General features: G+C 39.9%; 1 protein-coding gene across 1 annotated transcript; it reads left to right on the top strand.

Moving 5' to 3' along the window:
- The first annotated feature begins 1,888 nt into the window (after positions 1 to 1,888).
- Positions 1,889 to 16,318, top strand: fam189b (family with sequence similarity 189 member B). The gene is made up of 14 exons (XM_053623378.1): positions 1,889 to 2,660; positions 5,253 to 5,309; positions 5,397 to 5,504; positions 5,595 to 5,711; positions 7,193 to 7,300; positions 7,517 to 7,677; positions 9,503 to 9,602; positions 9,718 to 9,778; positions 9,957 to 10,203; positions 11,526 to 11,857; positions 12,748 to 12,816; positions 13,535 to 13,704; positions 14,670 to 14,804; positions 15,629 to 16,318. The coding sequence occupies exons 1-14, from the start codon at positions 2,427 to 2,429 to the stop codon at positions 15,884 to 15,886; spliced, it is 2,157 nt and encodes a 718-aa protein (XP_053479353.1). The 5' UTR covers positions 1,889 to 2,426; the 3' UTR covers positions 15,887 to 16,318.
- The last annotated feature ends 419 nt before the right edge of the window (positions 16,319 to 16,737 follow it).

Here is a 16,737-nt window from a genome sequence, read left to right as displayed (position 1 = left end):
GTTGCTTTGGGTTTTTAAGTGATTACCTCTATGTATTGGCATTGCAAAATCATCAGTTCTTAATTTTTGTTTTATTTTGCTTGGTTTAACTACAACAACCATCTTTGTGTCGTGGCACACAGCAAATTTTGGTTATACGGCTGTGTACAGCCTCAATATCTCGGCTCAGGATGGACCTAGCTCTTTGGAGCAAGAACTGACCTCTAGAGCACAGGTACATGTAGGCTTCACATATAAACATTTTGCACATTCGTGTGCTTTAGACTTAGAACTTAAGTCCTAATGTAATGCTCAATATTGCTCAAAGTTCCATGTTTAGGGGCAATTTATAATGGGTTCGAGTCTCAGTCTTAATGTTTTTTCAGGGGGTACCTTGGCAGGTATAGTGTGCATGCAGAACATTTCAGGTTTGAGACTTCTATTTTTCATGGGGGTGAGAGTGCAATTAAAAAAAAATAATATTCCCCTTACTTTCAGGTTGAATATCTCTAGTGTGGGACCAGATACAAACCTGAAATTTTCACAGAAATAAGTCCTGTATAAGTCTATAGTAGCATTCTACTGTAATAAATAAATAAATAAATAAATAAATAAATAAAATTACTTCCAGTTCCAGAGTTAAGGCTAGTAGAAATCTGGGGAAAAGCCTACTTTATTCATAATAACAGATATAATATAAGCATAACAAATAATACAAATTAACAGTGATTTACATTATTTATTTTATTTTATTTTTTACAGCACCTATGCTTATGATTGACATACATTGACAAGTTTATAGCTTATGCTTGTCAGTGAGGTCTATATTAGCAGTGATGGTCAGATGTCCACATACTTTTGACAGTATAGTGTAGATATATTTTTCAAATTCTAAACAGACTATGCTTTGGTTTATTTTTCATCTATCTTTGTTACTGTTCCCCCAGATGTTTTACATAATTTTTTTTATGCCAAATCTAACAAGTAGAGAATAGTGCAAAACGACTATAGTCAGTTAAGACATTGAGGCAGAAAGAAATATTATCAACTTCTTTTGACACATTTCCATGATTTATTTTCTGATATGTGAAATGCAATACAACAAAATGTCATTCTTTTTCTTAACCGATGAAACAAAAGCAATTATTAGCAGCTATTACATCTGGCGCGTGCTGCTGTCCTCTGCGTGCATGCGCCGCACAGCTGTACGATTTCACATACACTCAATGCACCAATGTGCGCGTGCTGTGCGTACTGTACGTAATGCGTTTAGTTGACCAGCCTATCACTTCTCTTGGCTCATACTGATCGCGCAGTGCATCACGGATGTGCATGCCCAGCGGATGCATTTACTATGTCCCTATTGGCTACCGACCAAAAGCGCGTCGCTAAGCAACCGCCCTCGTGCAGAATCAGCACCTAGGTGAAGCTAGTGCCGCATTGAGTAAATCGCACGCGTTCTCGCGATGACGCGCCCGTTTGGTTTTTTTTTTTTTGGGTGGGGGGGAGTAGGGGTTGTCCAATAACCAGAGAAAGTTTAATTTGCCAGCGTAACGTCAGGGCAGACAGAGGTGATGTTAATGTGAGGAAGAACGGAGTGGTACTTGATTATTATTATTATTATTATTATTGTTATTATTATTATTATAATAACGAGCGCGCGCACGGATGAGTCCATATGGCGGCGATGACGTAGCGCGCAGCCGATGCCCACGTCCGGGCTCCGGACAGGGACACGGGAGTCTGCATAACTGCGGGAATTAAAAAAAAACCCCAAACTCACAGAACGAAAAAAAAAAAAAACACGGGAAAAGAAAAAAAATCTTATAAGACGTAGGCCTGCCAGATGTTCGAGCGAACATTAAGCGTGAGTAATTCATTTAAAAACATTCAATATTAGATCTATTCCGAGCTCTAGTCACAACAGTCCCAATATATCGTTGGAACTCAATTTCCTATCCGGTGACACCTTTTTTTTTTTTTTTTAACTTAATGAGGCGTCTTGATACCGAGAAGAGACGGACGCTAATCTTCTCCAGACAGAGAGGAGAGAAGTCCGCGGTTCACGCATCCTCCACAGCAGATCATCCGAAAGGGCCGACCGGCTCCATCTCCAGCTCCACCGCGGCCTGCTGAAGCCTCCGCTACCGCAATGGCACACGGATGCGGAGGGATGCAGGAACGGCGCGAGATGAGGAGAGCCAGCTCGAGACCTGCGGTGATGGGGCTACGGCAAACGCTTACAGAACTCTGATAAGAGAAAATAAAACCCTACATACAGCACGGCGTAGAATGTTTTATCGCATTTGTGAGACATTAAGTGCGTTACTTAATATGATCAAACAAATCCTTTATTAACAGCTCAGTTTAGCTCAACCCGATACAGGTTCGTTTCTCCATTCGTGAATTGACAAAGTAACTATTTGGTGAAAGTTCTGTGAAATAAAATGCCGTCCCCGTCCGACACGAGCAGCGCGGCGTCGCTTTCGGGCTCGCGCGCCTTCACGGGGAGCCGCAGAGGCACTTCCGGCAGGGCGAGGGCGAGCGCGCGCGTGCTGCTCTACCTGGGCCTGTGTCACCTCGCGCTCGGCGCCATGGTACTTGCGTTCAGCTTCACGAGCCTGGCGTTCAGCGCCTCTGCGCGGGTGCGACAGTCCTGTCCGTTCTGGGCTGGTTTCTTCGTAAGTCTCTCTCTCTCTCTCTCTCTCTCATGCTAAAGATTGTTAAAGTGAATATCAATTCATAATAAATAAATAAACCGAGATTAGTCAGTTTTGTAATACTGTAAAACATATTTCCAAGATGTGGAAAAAATGTAAATTACATTATTATTATTATTATTATTATTATTATTATTATTATTGTTATTATTATTATTATTACTGTCTCTCTCTCTCACAGACACACATTCAAATAACCTATCATGACATTTTTGAAAATATTAATATGCCACAGAAACATTTACAGTATAATCCTTCTTCAGTAAGTGAAGAGGGCATGGTGGCTTAGCACGTAGGCCTCACACGTTTCGGCGTGGGTGTTCGATTCCTGCCTCTTTCCTGTGTGCGTGGAGTTTGCATGTTCTCCCCATGTTACTCCGGTTTCCTCCCCCAGTCCAAAGACATGCACTGTAGGCTGATCGTCATCTCTAAATTGTGTGTAAAGTGTGTGAATAACGTAAACCTAGGACCAATTTAGAGAATCCATCTACCGGCATGGGAGGAAACCAGACAACCCAAAGGAAACCCACGCAGACATTGAGAGAACATGCACAGAAATTCCACACAGGCAGAAAACATTATTAAGTTGTCGAACACATGAAATCGTATGATAACGATACAATTTCCATTATTTAAAGAAAGACTATACATTACCAAAGAATATTTTTTAAAATTGTTAATACGTTTTTAGTTTTCATGATCAATGCATTTTCACAGCGGGGAAAATAATAGTCATTTATGTACAGACAAAATTCTAGAGAATCCATACAAGGAGATGATCCAAGGGTCAGTAGTGATAAGAGCTATAGTTTTTTTTCCACTTTTGTTTTACAATATTTTGTCTGTGCAATGGTGTAGAAATGATTTACAAGATGGTAGTGCATAAACTCTCATACAGTGCCATGGAAAAGTAATCGCTCCCTTCGTGATTTCTTCTATTTTTGCATATCTGTCACACTTAATGGTTTCAGATCTTCAAGCACAATTTGACCTGCGTAACCACAATGGCATGCTGATTATTCCATTTACTGAAGGGAAAGTTATCCAACACCAACTGACTCTTTGTGAAAAAGTCATTAGTTACTGAATCAAACAATTAACCAGATTTAATTGATAATTGCGTTCAATTAGATTAGACACACCCATGCTTGAATACTTCCTGCCCTGTTGACACTAAACATCACTTAAATTAAAGCGTTCCATCAATGCGAATTCGGTTAACAGCTATCAACAAACAGCATGCTGTGCCCAAATCAAAAGAACTTCTGGAAGATATGAGAAAAAAATGTTATTTAAATATATAAGTCTAGAAAGGGTTACAAAGACATTTCTAAGCCTCTGGGACTCCTGTAGACCACAGTGAGAGATTTTATCTCCAAGTGGAGAAAACTTGGAAAGAGTGGTTAATCTTCCTAGAAGTGGCTGGCCTACTTAAAATTCCTCTGAGAGTTCATCGATGACTGAATCATACAGGAATTCACAAAAGAACCCAGATGAACATCTAAAGAACTGCAGACCTCGCTCACCTCAGATAAGGCCAGTGTTCATGATTCCATCTTTAGAAAGAGACTGGGCAAAAATAGAATTCATGGGAGAGCTACGAGGTAAAAACCCTTGCTAACCAAGAGGAACTTAAAGACTTGCCTCACATTTGCCACAAAAAAACAACACTTTGTTGGCCCTCAAGCCTTTTGGGATAATGTTTGGATAATGCCGATTAGTGGAAATTTTTGGAAGACATGGGTCTTGTTACAATTTGCATAAAGCTAAGACAGCATTCCACAATAAGTACACCATACCGACAGTCAAACATGGTGGTGGTGATAGTGTGACCGTGTGGGATGCTTCGCTGCTTGAACTATGTAGTCTGCTCTCTACCAGAAAATCCTGACGGAGAATGTCCGGTCATCAATCTATGATCTGAAGCTTAAACGCAATTGGGTTATACAGTAAGACAATGATCCAAAACACATCCACTTTTGAATAGCTCAGAAGAAACAAAATTAGGGTTTTGGATTGGCCCAGTCAAAGTGTTGACTTGAACCCCATTGTGATGCCTTGGCAGGACCTTAAACAACAGTTTATGCTTGAAAGCCATCCAGTGTGGCGGAATGAAAGCAATTCTGCAAAGACGAGTGGACTAAAATTCTTCCACAGTGATTTCAAAGACTGATCTCCAGTTATCGAACTCATTTGGTTGCAGTTGTTGCCACTAAAGGAGGCACAGCCAGTTGTTAAGTTTCGGAGGGCAGTTACTTTTGCACATGGATTATATACTATAGGTGTTGCATAAGCTTTTTCCTTCAATAAATTAAAGGATCACTTAAAGGCTACATTTTGTGTTTCCCTGTAATCTCCTTGTATGAAGATCTGAAACCATTTAGTGTTACAAATATGCAAAAATTGAGGAAATCAGTAGGGGCAAATACTTTTCATGGCACTGTATTTGACAGTGAGGAAGTAAAACCATTTCCAGTTTTTCTTGATGCAGTGCTCGTGAAACACATCTTGTAAATGACATGAAATCACAATTATCTCCACATTGCCCTGTAGGTTGTGGCTTCTGGAATAGTAGGAGTGATATCTTGGAGGAGACCCTTCACACTGGTGGTATGCTTGACTATCATGTATCAGGAAAACTCTTGTGCTTGTTGGCATGCATTAAGAGGGAATAAGAAACAAATGTGTTTCGTGCAGGTATCACTGTTCATGCTGCTGTCTGCCGTGTGTGTGATTCTCAGTCTGGCTGGCTCCATGCTGTCCTGCCAGAATGCACAGATGGTCAAATCGTACCTCACCTGCCAGGTAAGCTGTCTTCCTTTTTTCTTTGTTCTCCTCTTCTTCCCCCTCCTGTCAACTCCTGTCAACGTCTCTCACTGTTACCTTGCATTACAGGTTGAGCATGGTCTGTGTGTATGTTGTGACCCAAAACAGACATGCTCTTTGATGGAGGATGAGACTTTAGTACTCTACCTACATGCCGACTGCCATTCGGTACGGCACCAGCTCAAGGTATTTTCCTTTCCTTTGTAAGTTTGTTGGATTTGTACGAGTCAACTTGTGTGAAACGTTAGAAGCGGTTATGGTTAGAGTGAGTGGGTGGGGTTAGTTTATGTTTCTCAGTAGATTTCTATCAGTCACACAGTAATTATCTACCATTATGTACTCAGGGCCTAGAAATGCTTCAAATTTATTGGTTGATTTGACAGCATTACATCATCCAAGGCCAGCTAGCAGGCCCAGAGGGTGTACCAATCACAACACAGCAGATTTTGATTGGTTAAGTTCACTTTCTATGAGCAGGGGAGGGCTCGGAGCCTGCAAGTCAGGACACAGCAGGTCCCAAGGAGATGTCTGAAAAAAGCACATGCTGTACATTCAGTTCCAGATGTTACATTTAGAATGATAATAATACGTGAGACTGAAAAAGAATGATAAGAGATAAATAAATAAGTAATTGCAGTAAGTTACCTATAATTATATTCAAAAGTGGTGTTCCTGTGTTTTCCGTCACAAACAAGGCGCACAAAGAAGAGATAATATCATTAACCGGGGTTGCCAGGTCAGCAAAATTTCCAGCTCAACTACACTCAAAACCCACATAACAAACCTGAAACTAGCCCCCCCCCCCCCCAAATTGGGATATGAAAAAGGGATACACAAATTTCTTCCTATTCTCAGCTGTGTGTGAGAAACAAGGTCACCATTGTGCACATGCATTTCTAATGTACAGACATTACACCCTCCATAATCACTCTTTCCTTCTCCCAATCTTTGCAGTATCTTACAATAGAAATGGTTTTGTACATCATAGACAAACTGTCTGCACATACACCTTGCCTTTGTTTGCATAAAAATATTAGATTTATTTCTGATTATTTGCTATAAAACAAGATCTTGAGAAGGTTGAGTGGTTTTAACTTGCTCAATTTAGAATAAATAACGTAACCCTGGCAACCCTGTTATTAACTGATCTGTCCTCTGCTCCTCCCAAAGCATGGGGAATCATAATTTCTGTCCCAGTAGGCATCTATTAGCGCTTGTAGCAGTTCCTATTTCGACTATTAGATGCAGTCATCACTCTATGGATCTGAATAGGGTAGTGAGCCTGACACCCCACGATTGCAAAATATCTAGACCAAATCAATAGAACATCAGCTTATAACTGTAATTAAATCATTAGTCACTCAAAAGAGGTCATTAGTATTTCAACAGAATTCAAAATGTATGGAGTTGTGAATGATGACTTTAAGATGAACATTTTAATATTTGTTAACAGATTAACATTTGTTGAATGGCTCTGTTCCACCTGCCACTATAGATGAGCCACCACTATGCATTTTAATAATGATCTTTATCATGAAAAGCCTCTGGATGAACAGGTCTTATCTTTTACCCAAGAGAATGCCTGTGTATTGGTTATTACGTATTTTGAGTCCATCCTCTTTCTTGGATGTGTGTGTGTGTGTGTGTGTGTGTGTGTGTGTGTGTAGGACCTGCTGTTTAGTGCCTGTGGGCTTAGCATACTCTCTACCATCATTTGCACTTTGTCAACGGTCACCTGTAGCATCCATATTTTTTCTCTGGACTTGCTTCATCTGGTGAGTATGAGGCAGCATTTACATGGACATTTTGCTACAAACAAAACAACTACACACCAGTGTGTATTATGATGAACGCCAAAATGTCTTTTTTCACTTTAATGCACATACCTGCTTCTACACATACAAAACACTCAGACTGACTTCCCTGTGACAGTGCACTTTGGTTGACCAAGAAAACTTTGCTGTGTCCTCGCCTCTACTGTGTCTCTGTAGCTGGCTCCTCACCGAACACGCTCGGTTAACCCAGAATGCACCACGCCTCAGGATGCCTTTCTCACTAATATGATGGACTTTGAAGAGTTTGTCCCACCCATCCCTCCGCCTCCTTACTACCCCCCCGAATACACCTGCAGCTCTGAGACTGATGCTCAGAGGTGAGCAAAACACACCCACACACACACACACACACACACACACACACACACACGCACTGCATACTGAAGCATTTTATGGGTTTCAATGCAATGGCCAACAATATCACACCACAATTTCTTCTCGGTACCTCTCTACTTATTAATAACGGCTATTTGTAAAATAGTAGAAGCATGCTTTGATTATTTTTTATTCTAAATGTAGAGCTGGACACTATGACATATATGGCAATATATTTGTTGTTTATGAGATAATTGCTACTAGCCTTGTATGCCTAATGGCATAGTGGGTAGCATTGCTGCTTAACAGCACCAGGGTCTCTGGTTCAATCCTGAGCTTGGGTTACTGTCTGTGTGGAGCTTTCCATGTCTTCTGCATGTTCACTGCATGAGTTTCCTCCCAATGTCTAAAAATATTCATAAATAGCCATTCCCTCATCACTCTCTCTTTTTGTCTCAGTTGAAGTTAATAAAAAATGCAGCATGTCCTGTTACTGGAAAAACAAATCTCTCATGGTGGAAAACAAACTGACTGTTACAAAGCAGTGAAACCTGAGACAACTTCCATAAATGTTAAAATAAACATCTCTTTGCAGAAATCTTCACAATGTCATGAACGATTATGCATTTTGTTAAATAACAACACATTTTTGAAACCGTTTAGTATTAGGTTTAAACTGTGTGGAGTTCCTGAGAATTAACGGTTAATATTAACCTCATTGTCATTACATTGCATTGACCTATCACTGTTACAGACATAGCAAAGGAGTTGTTAATTAATCATCATCTTCTGACCAATCAGATTTGAGATTTCATCAGCGCTGTTGTACAAGATTGCTGTAGTAGGACTAGTTTTGCTGGTGGAGAACGATTTTTTGGTCTGGTCCTGTAAATTTATCAAACTAAATTGACCAGTTAAAAGTATAATGATGTTCATACTCGGGATCCTTTTAACATGCTTCGCACTGCTTGACTTTCTAGTATTGTCACGTTATCCCCCTCATGCTGAACTCAACGTGCATTAACAGCCTGAAGTGTGTCAGTGTGCGCTTCCAGGTTTCCTATGATATTGATTTGTTTACTTTTGACACGTGTGTTTTGTTGTGCTTTATGTCCTGTCTCTGCTCTTGTATGGTATTGGATGTCTCCCTCACGTGTTATCATTAATCACAGCTGTTTATGTTTAACCTTTGATTGCGTTTGGTATTTAAACCCCTTGTGTGTCCTTGTTCGGAGCGAAGTATTGTTTGCGTATCCGTTAGGTACTAAGCCGTTAATCCACGTTCTTTTGTTTCATGTGTTCTGATCTCGTTTCCAGCCTCGTGTTTCTCGATTCTTGTCTTTCTCTAGTTCATGTTGTTTGCCGATCTCCTGACCCCTTGCTTGTTTATGACTACGGTTTTGCCTTTTGATTTGGATTTGCATGCCTACCTCTCTTCAGTAAAGCTCTTAACTGCACTTGCATCTGTCCTCAACCACCATTTACATGACGAGTATACCATTATAAATGTGGAATGATTTATAATCACACTATACAGTGTCACCCAGATGAGGATGGGTTCCAGTTTGAGTCTTCTCTCAGGTTTCTTCCTCTTGGGATTTTTAACCCTTGCCACTATCAGTTTTGGTTTGCTCATTAGGGAAAACATGAAGTTTTTTATATCTGGATTTCTGCAAAGCTGCTTTGTGACAATATACAATCTTAAAGGCGCTATACAAATCAAATTTAATTGAACTGGTCTGGCTTAAGCTCCAAGACCATGTTGATCAAAACCTCAACACCTGCTTCCTGTTTTACAAATTTGTGCATGTTTCTGTGTATCTGCAGTATCACATATAATGGCTCAATGGAGAGTCCTGTGCCGCTCTACCCTACAGACTGTCCTCCTCCATATGAAGCAGTGATTGGGCAAAGGGACCCCAGCCTGGTAAGTGCATGCAAGGGAATATCTAGCTCAATTTTGTTGATATGTGATGGTATGATCCATTTACTTTCTTTATATAGTTGCATGAGATTAAGCCTATGACACTGTCTGTCTGTAGCCAACTCCCGCTGGCGAGCCTTCTGCCGAGAGAGGAACCTCTGTGGCTTTCAGTGGGGAAGGTGCTCAATTTTATCTTCATTCTATCTAGGCAATGCCACTATGTATTGTATAGTTTGTATGTACATTCCCTTCCTCTCTCTCTCTCACTCACTGTCTTTCTCTCTCTCTCTCTCTCTCTCTCTCTCTCTCTCTCTCTCTCTCTCTCTCTCTCTCTCTTTCTGTCTGTCTCTCCTTCAGTGTCATGTGACAGTGGCTCTCTGCTGATGTCTGAGATTGTAGATATTCCAGATGATAGTTCTCCATCAGAGGACTCGTGTGTGTTGGAGGTGGCGTTTGCAGTGCGGGCACGGGGGAGAGGGGTCAGTGAGGGAGGGGAGGGCATTGACTACAACATCCCACAACCACCCGGGGCTCGCTGCTGCTTTAGAGGTGAAAGGTCCAACTCCTGCTCCTCTCCCAGCACCTATAACACCTCCACCTTTAGGTAAGGATGTACTGGTGATAATATTTTATCATTCCTCTATTGATCTTATCACAGTAATGTTTTTGTCAGGTGACCAAAAATGAAAAATTAGGTTTTGGCTAAAATGGATGTTTTCTGCAAATAAATATTTTGACATCTCTACTTTAAGAAAATGTACATATATTTGGAAATGTTTTTATTAGGCTACTTTTTAACCTTATCTTGGCATCTGCCTGCAAAAATCATGTTGGGTAAGGAGCCAGTTTAATAAATGCAACAAGTTTAAAATATTGACCTTAAAGAGATATATTGATAACGAGAACTTTAGCCAACAGAACAGTTAATCAGCAAATTAATCAGCGATTATTTCCCAACTTACAGTATGTTAGTGCAGACAAAGTTTAGTTGATTGATTGAAGAGATGATGATGAGGCCTGTGTATAAATGCCACGAGTTATTTTTTACCTCAGGTGATGAGGTAACAGAGCCTTATTTGGATAATGCTGATAATCAAAGTGATAACTTATTCGCCATTATAAACTTCTTTTTTAAGGTTTTCCTTTAACAAAAAACGCATAATTAAATTAGGTTAGAAATGTAGAGGTAGGCAGGATGTCTTTAAGCGGAATTGGACTGGACTCTGTTCTCATTTTTCACCTAACCAGATTTTAAAATGCTGTAACTTTACTACGGGTTAAAATACATACAAAAGAGAAACATAATTCAGTTCAGAAAAGCATGTAGGTTTCTAAAATATATCTAGTAGAAAATAGCAAAAGAAATGTGACCAGGTGAAGGGTTTCCTTAGGCCTCCATAGATAAAAAATGGTTGCATGATTGTCTGTACATTTCTCATGGGCTATGTGTAACTAAATCTGTATCTCTGTAAGGCACTGCTATCTTTAGTACCACCATATTTGTCTAGTCACATTTTTGGATCACACTGTGAATATTTGTGTATTGCTACAGAACCTTTTAACATAAAATCATGATGTGTCTAACACTAAATTCTTTTAGCCATGGCTACTGACTAATGAAGCTACACTACTGAACATATTACATATTAATTAACTAAATTTAACAATGGCAGCAAACACTTCTGGAAATCTACTACCATTAAAATGACTATTAATCAAAAATAGTACAGGAAATGTTTCAGCAAGGTTTCTTTGAATCCTTCATTTGTCTTTTTTCTTCTCAGTGAGTTTTTCCTTTGTCACTGTTGCCTCTGGCTTGCTCATTAGGAATCATCCAAATTTCTGTAAAGCTGCTTTGTGATACTATCTATGGTTAAAAGCACTGTACAGATAAAATGGAATACAATTCTCCTATCCCATGTCTAGGTCTCCAGTAATGCGACGCCAGGCCCTGCTTGCCTATAGTTGTTCTCAGTTAGAGATGCTAGGTGGTGCTGCTTCTACACGCTCCTCAGTTCCAGAAATCCTGGTGTGTCCATGTGCTTCATCTCGACGAGGCTCTTCCTCTGATGCAACCAATCCGCGAGCTTTGCCCACCTCAGGTGTTACTCGAGATCACCAATGCAGCGTGGCTCCCGGGCTCCACCCAGTCCCTTGTGTCCATTGGCGATGTGGCCGAGACAGTAGGGACAGTGAATCCCTCCTCCCCTTGGTGAGGTCACACAGTGAACCGGGACTGAGCTCCTCCACTGAGACAGGTGTGTGAGTGCTACTTTATTTATACTCGTGAAAGTTTGTGTGTGCATGTGGGGCCATTTTATTTTAGCTCTGCATATGTGTCATGGAACAACTCGGGACCAAGTGTAGCACAACTGGGAAAAGGTTAACAAAAACCAAATCTTTATCAAAATTCTAAGAAACCCAAATCAGTTTATATTATTTATATACAGAACCAAAGTAAGAAAATAAGAAACAGACCTTAAACACACGCAATCGTAAATTAGGAAAGAGTATGACAGAACACCACTGCAGCTTTATATTATGAGAGGAAAACGTGACAATAATGCTACACTTTATGACCAAAAGTTTGTGGACACCTGACCATCACACCCATATGTGGTTCTTCCCCAAACTGTTGACACTGTTGGAAGCACAGAATTGTCTAGAATGTCTTTGTATGCTGTAACATTACAATTTGCCATCATTGAAACTAAGAGGCCCAAACATGTTCTAGCATGACAATGCCCCTGTGTACAAAGTGAGGTCTATGAAGACATGGTTTGCCAAGGTTGAAGAGGAAGAACTCAAGTGGACTGCACAGAGCCCTGACCTCAACCCCAGTGAATACATTCGGGATAAATTGGAATACCAACAGCACATCAGGCCTCCTCAATGGACATCAGACGTCAGTGCCTGACCTCACTAATGTTCTTGTGGCTGATTGGACACAAATTGGCACAGCCACGCTTCAAAATCTAGTGGAAAGCCTTTCCAGAAGAGGGGAGGTTATCATAACAGCAAATGGGGGACTAAAAATGGAATGAGATGTACAAAAAGCACAAATGGGTGTGATGGTCAGGTGTCAAGATGTGGTAAAAGATCTTTGATTTATTCCATATTCACATTCTCAGTGGTGTGCCTTTCACAGGTGATTTTACTGTCTCAATAGGCAGCAAAGGAGTGGGTGAGGGTGGCTCCCACACCTCATCAGAAACAGGTAAGAGATCATGATGAAAAATGTTAAAATGAAATGGGTGGCTGTGGCTCAGGTGGTAGAGTGGGTTGTCCACTAATCACAGGGTTGGAGGTTTGATCCCCGGGCCCTCCCACATGTACTGGACACTGAACCCTAAGTCAAGCTAGCACCTTGCATATGTGTGAGTGAATGGGTGAATGAGAAACAGTGTAAAGCGCTTTGTAGAACCGCTAAGGTTAAAAGGCGCTATATAAGTGCAGACCATTTTACAATGAGTTACAATGACACGTCTGTAAATCAATAAGTAGAAAAGCCTTTTAAAATTTTTGCTTTGAGGAAAAAGTCACTCTGGTGATGATATTCCTCACTCTTAATATACTATATTATTGCTAGTTTGAGGAAAGTGGAACTCCCCACAATGGTATGATAGGTCAAATAGTTCTAGCTTAAGATTAATATGAAAGACTTATTATTTATTAATGTGTTCAACTTGACCGGCATCAATTATTCCTGATGTGATCATTATTGATGTGCATAATTTCACTTCATGTACTACGAATAAAACTACCAAATGGCCGCAGAACATAAGAACATAAGGTAAACGCAACGAATGCAAAATTGTACCATATACTGTATGTTTGTGTGGAAGCAGAGGACTAAAATATGTGATTTATAATGCAGAAAATAGAGTATTTATTATTTAACCTGGCACAAAAAAAGTTTTTTTCTTTTGCTACAGGCAGATCGTCAGCTTGTCTGCTGCGACAGCGATCTCCTCTGGTGTCCACTGGTACGCTGCCAAGGAAGGGAAGCCTGAAAGTTACCACAGAGCAGCTACCTTCCAAACAGCCGCTGACCAGCTCTCTGCGTGTCCACAAAGGCTGCACTCGATCTTTGGGAGACCTCAAGGTCAGTTTTTCAGAGTACTCAGACCACATTGTGTTGATTATGTATAATATTCATCCATTTTTATTATTTAGCTGTTTAGTATTAACAAAATTTCATTCTTCTTCTTGAAGGCTTTTTGTTTTGTTTTGATAGATGTTGATAGTTGGTATTGCATGACTATTTATTTTTACTAGTCGGCCAGTATTTCAAAAAAGTAGTCAACTAGTCATCTTGTCCAAAGTTAAAGCAAAAAGCCGATTCAGGACATCCCCTTTTTTTTTAGGTTATTTAATTCATTGCCGATAAACAGAATGTATCGAGTCGCACTTCAGTTAAAAACCATACACATTCCATTTCCAAATGATATTTCCAGATAAGTAAATCATTGCAATAAATGTGCAAAAATAATAAATCTGTGTATCCTATTACACTATTTAAGGATGTACCAATTCCCCAAATGCTGTTTATGCTGAAAGAGTTGATTCTGCAGCATGGAAGCTCATGCCCATCAACAGAACCCTCCCTGTAGGCTAATGGATAGTGATGTGCAGCCCATGGCATGCTCTTTTGTTTTATTTAGATTTCAAGCTCTTTTATTTAGATTTCAAGCACAACAAGAAGTTGTAATGGGATTACATAAAACTGTCCTGTACACATATCTACGCTTCATAAAAAAGTTATAGAAAATGAATAATGTTCTATTAAAGCGAAATAAGTGTTACACAATGCGTAGTAGAATTGGCTGATTTTTCTTTCTTTTTTTCAGAAATTCAGCTGTTCTATAGTCAGAAATATTTTCAGGAAAATAAAGTATATTTAAAGTCTGTCTTGCGGTAGAAAAAATAGCCTAAAAAGTATTTTTTGCGTCTGCATAAGAAGATTTTTGAGCCTAAAATCTTTCCTTGCTGATAAATACGAGTCAGCAGGAAAGCACAGAAACATGTCTCATATCTCAGATTACTGAAATACATCTTCTTCCTCTGCAGGTGACAAGAGTGCTGGTGCAGCGCTTACTACAGAGGTCCAAACGAAATCTAGCCCCTGCCTCCGAGAATGCTGGGAACTGTGGCCAGAGACCCAAAAGGAAAGTGGGAGGGGAGGGAAGCCTCCCGTTCGATCAGGTGAGAACATTACAGATTCAGTGGATAGTGTAATGCAATAGTTCTAAGCAGGCTACATTAACTGCAACATTTTCTTTAGTGTGCTTGTATGTTGCGCCAGGCTCAAATATAGTGATTTAGAGCATTGGTTTATGTAAGTACGTTTTACGTACATAAGGTTAGCCAGTAACACATACAGTCACTATATATAGACTATAGTCAGCAAATGAATAAATACTCCAAATTGTCTGAAGATATGACAAGTGGAATATTAAGAACATACATTAACAGTGAGCTACAAATATCGTAGCAGTGTCTAACCAAATTACTAGCGAGCTGCATGCAACTTTGTTTTGCTGATGTTGAAGTATAATTTAATGGAAAAGTAAATCATAACATGGCTTAATGGTGATAATAATAATAATAATAATAATAATAATAATAATAATAATAATAATAATAATAATAATACTGTGATGTAGTACAGTTTCACATAGAGACCTCAAAATTGTAAACCTTTCTTTAATTAAGGTGACAGTTAACTGTATATGCACATTTGATCATGTACAATGGTGTACAATCTGCCAGTTTAAAAGCTTTATATCTTTGCCAGAAAAAAAAAAAAAAAATATATATATATATATATATATATATATATATATATATATATATATATATATATATATATATACATATGTGTTGTAGCTTTTCTGTGTTCTTGTTTATGTAAATGTGTCTATAATTGTAATATTTCTTGTTTTTCTGTTCATTATGGAGACTTTGTTATGATAATTTGATTTGTGATACTTGTGCCAAATCAAATGAATATATTAAAATGTGTGTAGGTCTTGCGTGCCTCTTGGGGCGCCAGCAGAGGGCAGCAATACCAGCAGCGTTCCCACCACCATCGCCGTGGGCACCACCATTCTCACAGCGAGGGGCACCCTGTCATCCGTCACAGTGATCCTGACCCTGCGAGGACAGAGGGCATCCATCTGCGCAGCTGCGGCGACCTGAGCTCGATGTCAGTCGTGTCATTGCACCGGCTCCACCCACATGTGCATATCTCATCCGGAGCGCTGCAATTCGACTCATCCCTCTGAGTAAAGGCAGAGCTTGTTTAAAGCAGAAATACAGTGGAGAGGAGAGTTTGTTGGAGGCAGAGGGAGATCAGATGTAATCGAGATGGTAACTGAGAAACAAACTCGTCTCACTTTGACTACTGGACAGTCAACAGAAAGACTTAAAAACGGGGGAAATGTATCATTTGGGGTTTTACAGGCGGAGTTCAGATGTAAAGGACATTCTTGACTTTTGTTAATTGTGATGGAATCATAGAATCATCTTAGAAAACTTGAGAAATATTTGATATCCTCTCACAAATACTGAGATATCTTGAGAAAACATCGGAGAAACAATTAGAGGAATCCTTAGAGAAATCTTTTGAGAAAACCCTTTGAGAAATGCTTACAGATCCCTTTATATAAAATGGACTCCAGACCCATGGCTGCCAGTGCCTCAACAACACGGTGGTGTTGTGCCTTTCTCAGCCTCCTCCTCTTCCTCTCTGTCTGTCCATCCTGTCAAACTCGTGATTCTCCCTCACTGTGACGCTATAGAACTGTCAAAGGAGCGTATGAGGAAGGGACATGTCTCCCACAGTGCTTCCAGTCACTACACACAAAGCTTCCATTAGAAAAAATCCCCTCTGTTATATGCATATCTCCGCTTGGATTTAGTAAAAGCATTGAACTCTTTCTGTGGGTTTTATAACCTGTTCTGGACCTGTGTGGATCTAGCTGAAAGATTATGAATCTCAAAGGGCCAATCACACTGTATGACGCAACGTCTTAATTATATGAGACATTTTTGGTTTGGTATTTAGTTCATCTCTTTTTAACCATTGATCTAGACCAGGGGTGGGCAATCTTATCTGGATAAGGGCTGGTGTGGG

This window comes from Ictalurus furcatus, chromosome 1 (genome assembly GCF_023375685.1).
Source record: "Ictalurus furcatus strain D&B chromosome 1, Billie_1.0, whole genome shotgun sequence".
Lineage (NCBI taxonomy): Eukaryota > Metazoa > Chordata > Actinopteri > Siluriformes > Ictaluridae > Ictalurus > Ictalurus furcatus.
The sequence above is the reverse complement of the archived record's forward strand: the minus strand, read 5'-3'. Positions and strand labels throughout refer to the sequence as shown.